The sequence below is a fragment of the Gossypium arboreum genome, chromosome 11, assembly GCF_025698485.1.
Source record: "Gossypium arboreum isolate Shixiya-1 chromosome 11, ASM2569848v2, whole genome shotgun sequence".
Taxonomy (NCBI): Eukaryota; Viridiplantae; Streptophyta; class Magnoliopsida; order Malvales; family Malvaceae; genus Gossypium; species Gossypium arboreum.
The window spans coordinates 6,127,989-6,141,124 of record NC_069080.1 but is presented as its reverse complement, the minus strand read 5'-3'; the positions used below and the strand labels follow the sequence as shown (position 1 = coordinate 6,141,124).

At 32.5% G+C, this 13,136-nt stretch overlaps 3 protein-coding genes across 6 annotated transcripts; all 3 read right to left on the bottom strand.

Annotated features, from left to right (window-relative positions):
* Window positions 1-198: 198 nt before the first annotated feature.
* Window positions 199-3,727, bottom strand: LOC108473819 (plastoglobule-localized metallopeptidase 48, chloroplastic-like). 2 transcript variants are annotated; one of them, XM_017775592.2, is made up of 9 exons: window positions 3,235-3,726; window positions 3,095-3,152; window positions 2,713-2,780; window positions 2,434-2,613; window positions 2,111-2,207; window positions 1,250-1,359; window positions 1,026-1,159; window positions 765-947; window positions 199-517 (listed from the first exon to the last, which is right to left on the bottom strand). In XM_017775592.2, exons 1-8 carry the CDS (start codon window positions 3,478-3,480, stop codon window positions 824-826), a joined length of 1,017 nt encoding a protein of 338 aa, XP_017631081.1. In that variant the 5' UTR covers window positions 3,481-3,726; the 3' UTR covers window positions 199-517; window positions 765-823. The 2 variants fall into 2 exon arrangements, with proteins under 2 accessions (XP_017631081.1, XP_052877075.1); XM_053021115.1 differs by lacking the exon at window positions 765-947 and having other exon boundaries at window positions 3,235-3,727.
* Window positions 3,728-4,384: 657 nt separating this feature from the next.
* On the bottom strand, window positions 4,385-7,219 carry LOC108473818 (B2 protein-like). 2 transcript variants are annotated; one of them, XM_017775590.2, is made up of 7 exons: window positions 7,069-7,191; window positions 6,603-6,628; window positions 5,841-6,421; window positions 5,557-5,657; window positions 5,087-5,170; window positions 4,877-4,987; window positions 4,385-4,759 (listed from the first exon to the last, which is right to left on the bottom strand). In XM_017775590.2, exons 3-7 carry the CDS (start codon window positions 6,409-6,411, stop codon window positions 4,715-4,717), a joined length of 912 nt encoding a protein of 303 aa, XP_017631079.1. In that variant the 5' UTR covers window positions 6,412-6,421; window positions 6,603-6,628; window positions 7,069-7,191; the 3' UTR covers window positions 4,385-4,714. The 2 variants fall into 2 exon arrangements, with proteins under 2 accessions (XP_017631079.1, XP_052877076.1); XM_053021116.1 differs by lacking the exon at window positions 6,603-6,628 and having other exon boundaries at window positions 7,069-7,219.
* A 4,177-nt stretch (window positions 7,220-11,396) lies between these two features.
* On the bottom strand, window positions 11,397-13,074 carry LOC108471206 (protein transport protein Sec61 subunit gamma-like). Of its 2 annotated transcripts, none has more exons than XM_017772819.2 (3): window positions 12,858-13,074; window positions 12,640-12,759; window positions 11,397-11,760 (listed from the first exon to the last, which is right to left on the bottom strand). In XM_017772819.2, the coding sequence occupies exons 1-2, from the start codon at window positions 12,949-12,951 to the stop codon at window positions 12,641-12,643; spliced, it is 213 nt and encodes a 70-aa protein (XP_017628308.1). In that variant the 5' UTR covers window positions 12,952-13,074; the 3' UTR covers window positions 11,397-11,760; window position 12,640. The 2 variants fall into 2 exon arrangements, with proteins under 2 accessions (XP_017628308.1, XP_017628307.1); XM_017772818.2 differs by having other exon boundaries at window positions 12,645-12,759; window positions 12,858-13,073.
* Between the last annotated feature and the right edge of the window lie 62 nt (window positions 13,075-13,136).

Genomic DNA, 13,136 nt, shown 5'->3' with positions numbered 1-13,136 from the left:
ATCAGTTTCTTTAGCAATAAAACAAGCCAGACACTAATCCAAGTAAAGATTTACCCATTAAAACCAGATCGATGCTTACTGATATAATCATGGCCATGGGATTTAAGATATTTTTATTCAATCTTACTCTTGGAGACTGAACAATCTTGGGAGGCTGCTGCCTCTTCAATGGTGCTAATCCTTGTTGGGAACAGTGGATTTCGGAGCACACTACCATTGAAACATATTAATTAAGCAAGCATTGTATTTTACTACAGGATTAAGAGATTACTATATCCGATTTTATCGTGTTGAACAGCAGGATACAGTGTTCTGTTCCTATGAGTATCAAACCTATGTTTCTGTAACTTCCGAGAATTTTCTCTATCGTGGTTTCAGAAAATCCAAATATGTTCTTCCCACAATTTAAACTATCATCTTTACGGACAAATGTTAGCTATAGATGCTTTTTACAAATGTTGCCTCCATTTCTGTGCTCTCCACTGCCTGGCAATATATCGTAAGGCAAAGGCGATATCTGAAAAGAATCCCAAATAAAATCCGATTGATCAATACAAGGAAAGTTCCATGTCTCCATCAATATAAAAAAAAATGTAATAAACTGAAACACATACAAGGTGATAGCAATGCGAAATTGTTAATGGCATGTACAAACTCCTCATTATTAGGAAAATATGACTGTACTGTTACCCATGGAAAGAAAATGGATATATATTGCATGTAAAAAGGTTATGGAAATTTGAAAATAACCATTTAAATCAGACCTATTAAAGCTGTTTTAAACTATGACTTTCTCCAGGTTCAGAGCAGTGCTAAACCTCTTCTACATGCTCATCTGTGTTGCACGTTCAAGAAGACTTCTGTATTCACGACTTCTTGACCACTCGTCAATCTCACGAGCTCGTAGAACAGGTAGTGGATGTGAAAGTTGCCGTGTTTGGGCATTTCTAAAAATGAGGTAATTAGACAATCAAAGGGAAAAGCAATATGTGAGTTTTGAATGCTTCACCAAAACCATTCCTCACCTTATATACCACCCGATTGGGCTTGAAGAAGCCTTTTCATAAGAGTGAGCTTGCTCCAAAAATGCATCAACATTTAGCTGATCAGCCATTGACGGGCAGCCACCAGTCAATTTCATCAAAACAGAGATGGCAACCTCTTGTATGTGCATCACAATTAGAATTAGATAATGAAATCTCAACTATTTGATCACAGATTATATTAGCTCGGAGACATTTTGGCAAACCTTGGGATCTTGAGCAACAAGAAGGGCTGCACGATCACAAGTTAGCTCTGCTGCCCTAAGCCAGCGGATTAACTGTTCCTCTAACCTCTGAGCTATAAAGCCACCAAGTCCTATGAGAAACTAAGGTATTCAAAACCGTGTTGTTTAATAACTGCAGTAGAGTACTATAACCAAAACCAAAGGTGGTTCAGAAAATATATATATATATATATTTTTTGGAGTATAACATGCCATCTAAATTCCCTTTTTTCTACTTCAGTAGTTTGGAAACGTTATTCCTATTTCCTGTAAAGACAACTACTATAAGATGCATGCTAGCAAATGACAAGCAGGCCAATGTATATGTATACTGTTAATAACTTAATATATATGCACCCACACCGATACATAAAGTACTCTTCTAAATGTAAAGTGCAATGTGATTAACTAAGAATCGCTTCTAGAAGTCCATTAGCTTGTACAGTCTTGCCTAAGATCTTGTTTTCCCATACATGCTAGTTTGAACTTTTAACTAAACATTGCACATAAAGGATATTAGATATAATTAATGATAATGTCCAGTATAAGAACAAAAGTATTAAAAAGATGTATAATATTAAAATATAATTCTATTTTTCAAAATAATAAAAGATAACATTTCAAGGATTAACAGTTCTTATATACTCCAATAATTAATTGATTAAAATGATTTGGTATATTCATTGATTATCAAGGCTAACTATGACATAATAGATGTGGATTATATAGAAGATGTATTACAAGATACTTATATTACAAAATAGTAAAATGTGCTGTCATTGAACTAAGAATGTACTAAGTAGCTAAGTTGTTCCAACTGATGGATAGAACCAAAATACATACCAGGTAAACGATAGGATCCAAGAGTGAGAAGATTTGCAAAAGTAAGCCATACACCATGATCGCATTTGAGATGACCTAACTCATGAGCCAAAACAGCCTACCTTGAAGTAGCACAGAAAAAAGAAAATTAATGACATTTTATCATTCAAATCACAATACTGCTATGGATGATAAAGCACATACAATTCGATTTAGACTTTAATAATCACATATATAAATAGGATTGGAGCAGCAGTCCAGACACTAAAAGGAAATAACAAATAAAAAAAAGGGAAAATAAGTTTTGGCTCGTGATGGAAAGGGAGTGTGAAAGAAGTGAAGACCTGTAATTCTTTTCGTGTCAGAAGCTCCACAAGACTAGTATGGATAATAACAAATGGTTTTTTACCACTTATAGCCAATGTATAAGCATTCGGAACAGGACTTTGTCGAACATAGAGATCAGGAGGTTCAATATTCAATATTCCCGCAGCCTCAATCATCATTTTATGAAGTTCCGGAAGCTGATACAGGGAAAAAAATTGGAATAATTTGATGCAATTTACATAGGATACAACCAGGAAAACAACTTCAAATAAAAAACACTCTAAGCATCAAATAACCTGATCTTTGGAAACAAGGATTGAGGTTCCTATATTCTCAAGAAGCATGATTTGCTCAGTCACGGTTCCTGCTATAAAGATTCAAGTTAAGGCTTCTCTAACATCGAAAACTCACGCAATTTACAGTAATGCTGCATTTTGGACATTAGGTATTCGATTTTCCTACTACTTGCTTTTTGCTTTCAAAATAGAGAAAGCAATGGCTTCGAAGAACTAAATAGATGACAAAATCACATGTATAATCTTCGAATTGACGTTACATCTAACTAATTTCCTTGGTTTTAATCAGATTTTAATTTTGTTTTTAACTAACTAATTTTGGAAAAAGAAAAGGAAATCAAATGTACAAAAAGTAAATAGAAAAAACAACAATTGAAGTTACCTAGTATAGCTCTTCCTATTTCGTTAAGGCCTGGAATCGCTCTCAATAGCAACGTATTCTGCATCCAAAATCCAAACAATATATATCTCTTTAATTGTGTATAAAAGAAAATTTATTAAAATTGTCATAGAAAACCGGACCTGTTTATCGAGCGGGTGCCGGAAATCGTCGGCGTCGAGGTCACGAAACACAAGCGGATGAGCTGTGGAGTCAACCGACGCCTCGATTCTTCCATTTCTCTTCTTGACCGATCCGAATCCGACAAATAAAGGACCACCGAACCTAGAATCAGTCGGAGCTCTGATTCTGAATCGGAGAGAAGAAGACGTAAAAGAACAAGACTTTTGAGAAGGGAAACAGAAAGAAGAGAGAACCAAAGAAGCCATTATTTTTTCAAACAGGCCAAGCGAATGACATGAGCTTAGCGTTAAGTAAGAGATTGAATTTCATTTTAAAAAAAATCTTTTAAGGTAATTTTCCGAAGATTTTCTATTTTTAATTTCTTTGTAGTTTTATGGTTACCGTTTGGCGCCACTTCGTTTTGCCGTTGGCTGATAAGCTTTTTCGTAGTTTCAGGCTAAGTTCAAGGAAAGATCTGGTAAATTACTATCACAGTCTTAAAGCACCCAGACGTTGTCGTTTTAATAGACTGCGTCGGTTTTTTTTTCCTAATTTTTTATTTTTCAGAGCTTTAACATCGTGTAAATTTTTTTTCCCTTTACAGGAAACATTCAAATAATCGACCACCAACCCCAGGTGCTACAGAAGCTCAAGGAAAAGAACTGACCCTTCAAGAAATTAATAACGTAGTGTTCTTCTTTATATATATATAATTATTGCAAGTTTTTGGGTGTGGTTATTTATATGTTATGATTTGATTGAATTTAAGAGTTAATTGAGAGTGGGAAAAAAAGGAGAGTTTAATAGAGATGTGAATGAAAGCTCTTTTGCTTTCTACAAGTTATTTATGTTAGAACTTTGAATTGCCTTGCCGTAAGAATCCAATTTTCCTCCAGAGTTATTACCATTCGATTCGATAGCTCGAAGCACAATGGATCAATTATAGCAACGAAAATTAGTTCATAAGGTGGGAAAAAAAAGAAGCTTGGCTTGACAGTCCCAGCTCCTGCTTGTTGATTCACTTACCCGCTCTTCAGCTCGTGACTCCAGATGTCATCGAGAGGACCCTGTATTAGGAGTAAATTAGCCCCTGTACTTTGCTCTCTGATAAAGTATTCTCTTTTACAACTCTACTGAAGCCCAGCTGACATAAAAGGAGACAGGAGACAGTTATAAAGCACAAAACAGACATCAAATTCAAGGCCTTCATTTCTTGAGGACTTTAAACATTACACATAGTAGTCATTGTCTTTCACATTTTGCAAGTCTATCTATATAGGATTTTTAATACATAAGAATATAATGCAAAAGTTTACAAAAGTATCTTTCACAAGACACAAACGCAATTTTATTCAGCTGGCTAACGCCATTTCCCACTTTTCCTGAGTTGATTCGCCAACTGGTCTTTAACCCACAGCTTGCGCTCCATGGAAAATCTGTGAAAAGCAGGCAGCCTTATGCCCTTAACCCTAGCACATTTGCACTCAGATAACTTTCGGCTTATGGAGAGCCTGCTTGTTCACAAAGGTCTAATAGATCCAACGTCTGCAAAAGAATGATATGAAGCTCTTGAGCTTCAGTTAAAAGGATCCAATATTTTGATTACCAGAAAGTTCGCATGAAATAAGAGACCAGAAGAAAAATTATAATTGCTTGCAGTACCTCAGGAACTGAAAGCTCGAGACGAAACTTGGGGCCATCATAGTGGTGCAAGACTGGCCTAAATGCATCCTCTTCCAATGCCTTGCAGAGTTTCCTAATACGGATTCTCACCTATTTATTTGGGGAACAAATTTAAAAGAATTAGAGCTCATGCACTCTTACAAGGGAATAAGCAAGTAAGTTAATACAAATTATAAACACAAACTTTACCTGAGCAGGAAACCTTGACTCGCCTTTGCATTTTTTGTCTTCCCAAGCAGTTGGATCGATGTTAGAACCCCCAAAAGTTGCTGCCTGTATGTATAGAAGAAAACATCAATGACACAAGAGGAAAACAAAAGATGTTGAAATGATTTGCTACAGTACTATAAACATCAAACATCCAAGGCCCTTTTTTTTCCCTTTGGGACTGAGCTGGAGGTGGAGCGAAGGAGAGAACAGTCTTATAATAGACCATACATCAAAAGTTTACACTGATGAATCTTATTGGCTGTTGGACAACCAATTGAAAATAAATAACATAATCGTAATTTGTTCCCTAATTATTCCTCGTCCAGCAAAAGTGCGCAACATGCAAACATTCAGAGAAATAAATGAACTCCTAATAGAACAGCAGCATCAATCATTATAGAGGGATGTATAGGAATGTTAATTTACAAGTATGAAGTAGGTGAACAAACCTCAAAAATACCATGCAACTGATGAGTAGTATAGTTATAGAGAAATAGAGGTAAGCCAGGTGTAATTGCCCGAACAGAGTCCCTATATCTTGGTGGTAAACCTATCAAATGAGAAAACAGCAACATGTAAGAAATCCCACCTGAGATGTTAATAATAGAAATCACTTAAGTGATGATTACATCAATGAGAATGGGAGTCTTCAAACAGACAGAATAACTTATTTCCAGAACACTAAAACAGAAAGAATGAAAGAAAAAGGTTGGCAAGAGAAAATGACAATTACCAAATAGCTGCCGCTTTAGATCTTCCTGCATTGTATCATTGTTACAAACAAAAATGTATCCTCCAAGCACCTCATTTCTCGGGAGTGTCTCAGCTGCAGGCAATGTCTTGAACCGTTTGTCAACAGCATTGTTTGCACTGTTCTCATTGCTGTTGTTATTGCTGGTACTGCTGTTATTATTGACATCTTTGTTGCTATGATTATTGCCGCTATATTTGTTGCCAGCCAGGTTTTCCAGGCTATTGATATTATTTTTCTGGTAAACAGCATTTATATTGTAGGTACCATTTCGGAATGAGCTTTTGCTTACATTATCTCCAATCTTGGAGTCCAAGTTTAACATATTGAAGTTAAGGTTCTCGAATTTGTTGTCTTCCCGGAAACCAAATTTATCCCTTGTCCTTATTTCGGCTGGACCCTTCGAAAGATCAAGATTGCTCAGGCGTTCACCCTTTGTCCTCGTCTGCTCAGCCAGTTTAGAGGCAACCATCAGCCATTGGTTATCCTCTGAGGCTTTTGATTGTCCTCGAAGATAATCCCCCAGCTGCCAAAAGCTATCCATGCTCCCCATCTTGCAAACTCTAATAAGAGAGGAAACGTAATTTGTAAAGAATTGTTTAATTACACAAAAGAGGCATAGAAACAGGGCAAAGACTAAGCAAAAATAAAAGGAAAATGAAGGAAAATATAATAATTCATCAATTGATTTTGTTCAAGATTGGCCTAATAATAACAATTAGAAAAGAGTAAGCAAATATTTACCAGTCAACGCCAAGAAGCTTCAATTCCTACACAATAACCAATGAAAATCTCAAGAATTAAGCAATAATATGATAACCAACTGTAACGCACCAAAAACTTGAAAGTTCACACTTCCTTTTTCTTTCCCGCACTTTTCACAAACAGACAAACATAAACCCAGAAATTCTAAAACTTAAAGAGTCAACCACACTTGACTTAGAAAAGAACCGACAATTTTTCTAATCCAAACCCAACACAACAAAATTAACCCCCAAAAAATAAAACCCAAAGTATAATCGTCTTTAGAACAATACCTACAAAGGCAAAATCATCAAAAAAAAGAAAAGATAATAAATGTAAAGCGCTGAACATAGAACTAAACAAAGAGATGCAGACTTCACCAAGCAAGGTAAAGCTTCAATGTTTTAACCATATTTAGGGATCGAATGAACCCTAGATTTGGGGGATCCAAAAAAGGAATAAGTACCTTTAGCTTTGCTAGCTATGCAAGTGAAACCCGTCAGACACGACACAGAGGGAGAAGGGGGTGGGAGAGAGAGAGAGATTATGAAAGAGGGCATTTTCATTGTCTTGAACAATTTGATGACGAAAATGCCCCTCAGGAGATGGAGTATTTTCGGGCTTTCCGAACAAAAATTGTGGTGCGGCTGGAGTTCTCGGGCACGCCGCGTGTACACACTTTTCCCTTTCCATTTTTGGAGTAATTAAATCCAATGGACTTTTTGACCGAACTTATTAAGTGAGTTATTAAATTGTGATTAGTTTTGGCTCTGATTAACCTTAATATGTGTTTTAAAATTTTTAATTATTTTAGGTTTAGATTATTTTAAAATTAAATAATTTTCCATTTCTGTTATTTCATATAGCGTTGAATGTTTTTATCATAATAATTTTAAATAATTTTAGATTTTGATCACTTTAAGTTTATATTATTTGAATTGAAACATTTAGAATTGTAATTAAGTTGAATACAAATTAAATGAATTTGAGTTTTGGTTTTCTTTGATCAAATTAAGTTCGATTGGATTTGAACTGTTTTGGATTAATTTTGGTCATTTTTATTACAAGTATTCCACGTTTAAATTGTTTCAAATTTAGGTTATTTTGAATTTATGTTATTTTATATTAATTTCTTTTCATAAATAGTGTGTTCTTTTAGACTCAAGTAATTTCATGTCAATTCTGAAATTCAAGTAGAATAAATTTGAGTCATTAATTTTTTTTATCACTCAATCAATTAAATTTAAATTCAAATGAATTAAATCGGATTCTCAAATTCACGTTAATAGTTGATTAAATAACAAATTATCAATCATATTTTTAATTTTTATTATCATTGAATTAAATAAATAATTTATGTTTTGAAGATTGAAGGATGATTGTTATTGTATTAGCACGACGTGTTGTGTGCATTTTAAATCATACTAAAACATGATCCCAACATGTAATGCACAAAGTGAGCACTAAATTATAACTAGTTAGTGTGGCTGACAACAAGAATGAATGGATGAATGCATTTTGTTTGTTGGTCAAATTGCACACCATGTGACATCTTCATATTAAATTAAATGGTCAAAGTGAGCATACAGTATTATAATTATAGGAACAAAACATTTTAAGCTGTCCATTCAATCCAAATATTAATGTGGCAAACATCTGTCTAAAATTAGCTGGCAAATCAATTCCATTTGTCCCTTTTTTTTCACTTTCATCAAGGGAAATGGACCAAATTATAATTTTACCAAAGCTCAATTGTCATTTTAACCCAAAAGAAGTAACAATAAATAGCATCCAACAAACAAGGGATGGGGCCAAAAAAATTAAGTGGGAGGGGTGAGATGAAAACTTGTAGAATTTAATTTATATGGGGATAATTTTAGAAAGTTATTTTTAGTCATTTAATAAAATGCATTACTTTATATGTACATATATTGACACAATGCCTAATTTTAGGTATAACATCTCAAATATTTTAGAACTGAATTATAAAATTTTTAAAAGGTTAAAATATAATTTTATCATATAATATTTTATAATTCCATATTTTAAAAGGAATAAATAGAATTATTTTTTCACATTTGGAGTTAAAGTGCAATTTTATTATTTTTAAAATGATTTAACTAATTTTTTTATTTTAGAGGACCAAGGTCTTTGCCATCTCCTCTTAACATTACCTCTTCAGACCCTTAAATCAAAGAAAAAAAACATACTTAAGTACGCTTGAACTCACATTCTTCTTATTGTTGCAATCAAGACAAAGTTAGAAAATTTTTTTAGGAGGCCAATATTAAACTTTAAAAGAATATATTAATGGGTCAAAGTATAATTTTACTTTTACAAATTTAAAATTTAAAATTTTTTAAAGGACCTAAATGGACAACTTTTCATTTTAAGGGTTGCTACTAGCCCCAGCCCCCTAAATTGCCACCGGTTGCAATAGCAACGAGACTAATTGAGTTAAAACACAGTCATTATCACTTTATATTTTTAATTAATATCAACCACTTTCTAATGCAAAATAAATTCTCTTCAATAATATTTTAAAATTTAACTTTAATTAATGTTGATTAATTAAATAATTTAATAAATAATAACATTAACACAATGTTTATTCGGTTTATGATATGTTTAGAATTTAAAATCTTAAAATTTACGATTTTAGGATTTTAAAATATTGGGTCTTGAGTTGAAGATTATTAGGATACAAAATATTAAAATTTTATTAGAAAAATGAATTTATTTTAACGGATGCTCGCAGCTGGAGAGACAGCTAGAAATTTATATTGGGCCTAAATACAGTTGTAGAAACAAGACCCAGACAATTGTGAGAGTAGGGCACAATACCTGATAATATTTCAACAAATGTATTTTATTATTACTAGAAATTCCATCACAAATGTACGTGTGTAAAAATCATGAATTTAAAATATAAATATGTATTTAAAAATAACATATAGTAAACAATAAAATTTATCGTTTGAAATTAATTAATCATAATAACACATGAAATATATACAATATTAAAATAAAAATAGATTAAATTGTGAGTAAAACTAAATTTAAATACATCATATAAAATAAACAATATTAAATGCACTATAATTATTTATTATGATTTTGTCAACGATTGTTAGTGTCAAGTTGACTTATAACACCAACTCAATTAACAACATTATTAATATATATAGAACCGTTGGAAATAATAAATTGTGTATATTAAAAGAAAATTATATAAAATATATTAAAAATAAGTTTTGATTAAGTAGTAAATTTAAGGTTTTATTAATCTAATTGATATGAGTTCAAATCTCATTATATGTATATTTTAATTGATTTTGTTAAAATAAAAATACCAAAATACCCTCAAATAGTATAACTTATTTTAAATACAAAAGAATATTCTCATAATTTCCTAACCGAGTTGGTGACTCGATTAAAGGTGACATTAACTCAAAAAACATTTCATAGATATAAATAAATATTTATTATTATACCGGATCACATGTTGGGATGTAAGAGCAACATAACACGCAAAGATAACAATAGAAAAAAAATAAAAGTGAAAAAGATTAAAATATGCTATTAATCCATGTATTTTTATAGAATTTGAGATGTAATCCCTATATATTAAAAGTTAAAATTTCAATATTTTTATTTTTTTAATTTAAAATTCTAATTCAATTATTATCACAGTTGATAGTTTCAATAAAATTGTTAATTTAATATGTTTATTCTCAATTAATCATACGTCATTTTATATGATGACAACTTAATCAATATGTTAAATTGATAATCTTTTACGGATAAATAAATATTATTATAATAATTGAATTAAAAATTTAATTTGAAAAAATGATTTACTAAATCTCAAATTTTATAAAAGTAGAAAAAAAACAAAACATTCTATTCCCGACACTACACCCTTCACTCCAAACTGCCCTGCTGGCCAGGTTGATGAGTGGTCTCTTTGTTAAACCCTCTTGATTATTGAATTTCAAACCCCACACCATTATTGCGAGAGATCATGTCCAACCTCTGGTTTGGTGTAGTTAACCAACTTTTCACCAAATTGAGGCTCCACTTCCCTACTCCCCACATAATGCAATTAGATAGATTCTTTGACACTATTTCCAGTACCACTTTCCTAATGTTTGCACAAAGGTTAACTTCAGTTAAATAAGAATATTTTTCGAGAATTGGTCCCCATTTAACCCCCAAAACGTCAGAAAAAAGGTGTAGATCTCGTATCAAATTTTCCTCCTTTTTTTCTTTTCGTTTTTTCATTTTAGGAGGAAAAGAAGGAATATAGGGCTCCTGCTCATTGATTAAAAATCATGACATCATTTCCTCCATAGATAACGTTAATTCATTTTCTTTTCGTTTTTTTCATTTTAGGAGGAAAAGTAGGAATATAGGGCTCCTGCTCATTGATTAAAAATCATGACATCATTTCCTCCATAGATAACGTTAATTCATTTACTAAAAAGAGATGAAATTTTAGTTCAAGGGTGAGATTTGATGGTAGAAAATTAAAGCTATCCCAAATGAATTTGCTAGACAATAAAAATAGTGGTAAAAGTATTATAAAAAATCTTATATTAATAATTTGATTGTCTTTTGTCCCTCCAAGAAAGAAATAAATTAGTCATTGTACGTTAAATTAAAAGATAAATTGATTATTTATATGAAAATTTTCATTCATTTGTATTATTAAAAACTAGTGTGATTGACAAAATAATCAAACAATGACACGTGATGAGTTACATATATCTTATGCTGATATATAATGACCAATTTTTAATAGCAAAAAATGGATGAAATTTTGAATAGGTAGACTCAAGTGACTTAACATACATGAACTAATTTGCCCATTTTTTGAGCAGAGAGAATATAACACATAATTTGACTACTTGCAAAAGGACATCCATGGTACTTTTACCATGGATGAGCATTGATACAAGGAAAAAACATAAACATTGGACCAAAACTCAAGGATTGTATTTGCTTCAAGTAGTTTCCATTTCAACACTAAAAACTAAACCCAAATCCAACAAATATGAATATAGAGGAAAACCAAAGTCTATACTGAAATTAGTTCGAGATCTCAGGCAATTTATCTCTCGATCTGTGCTGTTGAGTCAGTAACATGAAAGCAAGCCTGCAATTTAAACAAAAGATTCGGAGTTAGCACAATGCCCCCAAAACTAGCAAACTCAAGTCCAAATGAAAAGCATGCACATTGCTGAGGTGTTTGTGGTGTATTTCACAGAGTTCTACTCAAAGAAGATAAATTAATGGCTATATCTATTTGTTAATCTGCAATTATTTGGTTTATTTGCTTATGGATGCCACCCAGATACAGAAACTTAATCCAACATGATCATGTCTAACCCTGCTGCAGAATCCAGTATTTGACATGTAACAGATAATTGATACTTTATGTTTATGACCCTAAAACAGCTTCAACAAATATGATCTACGAAAGTGCTCGCCTTCGACGCTTTCTTAGTTCTCACCCATTCTCATTGCTTTATCTAGAATGTGAGTTTAGACCACTTTATTGCTCATTAGATATAGCAAAATTGGGGCTTAATGAACTATAGCATGAACAAGTCGAGCTCGATACCGTCCAAAAAGGTTTCTAAGACAATCCTATGAATCACCGTAGCAGGAAAGGAGTTTTCCCCTTATTTTTTTACCATGACCAATTGTTTATTCCTTTTTCTACGTAATACGGACCCTGGGACGCCAAATGGGGATTCATCAATGAAGAACAATACTATGTAGTTAAAAACTAATTCAATTTCCAGGTTTTCCCTACCACTCAAGAATCTAAACTTCAGAAAATTTTCAATTTTCATAGTTGTGGAGAACAGATCTTCACAAGATCCAGAAGATTTCGTTTTCCAATGCATTAACTTCCAAAACGATTCACATAAATACAGATAAATACCGAATCAGTGACAGATCTATAGTAACTAAGACAGCAAACCTCGTAATAATGTGAAAAATAAAGTAAAAACAGAAGGAACCTAACCTTACCTAACCGGATCCAACAATAATGTTGTTAATGGGGTAAAGATGAGCTTGACGAAAAATCCTACAAATCCCATAACCACGAATCCGATCGCTGTACGGAACGCCACCTTCGTAAATTCTAAAACAAAAAGAATCTTCCAATCAGGATTCTGACGGATCAACAAAATCTAATAATCAAGAGAAAAAAAAAAAAAAGAAGAAGGAAACATCAGTAACCTTTGCGATCCGGCTTGTGGCATCTCTTGACGAGACGGACACTGTCCTTAGCGAACTCCCTTAGCGGATCAAAAACTGAGTCAATTGCGTCCATTTTTCCTGTTTATTTAGCTGATTTCTGCTTTGCAATTTGAAAGTGAGTTTTGATTTGTAAAATCCGTTAATCTCTTATGAGTCTGTGGACGAAGATAGGATTTTATTTATTTGGACACTAATAGCCCCATATGTTCATTTAAATGGACAATTTTACCCCTATATTTAGGGATATGATTGACCTTG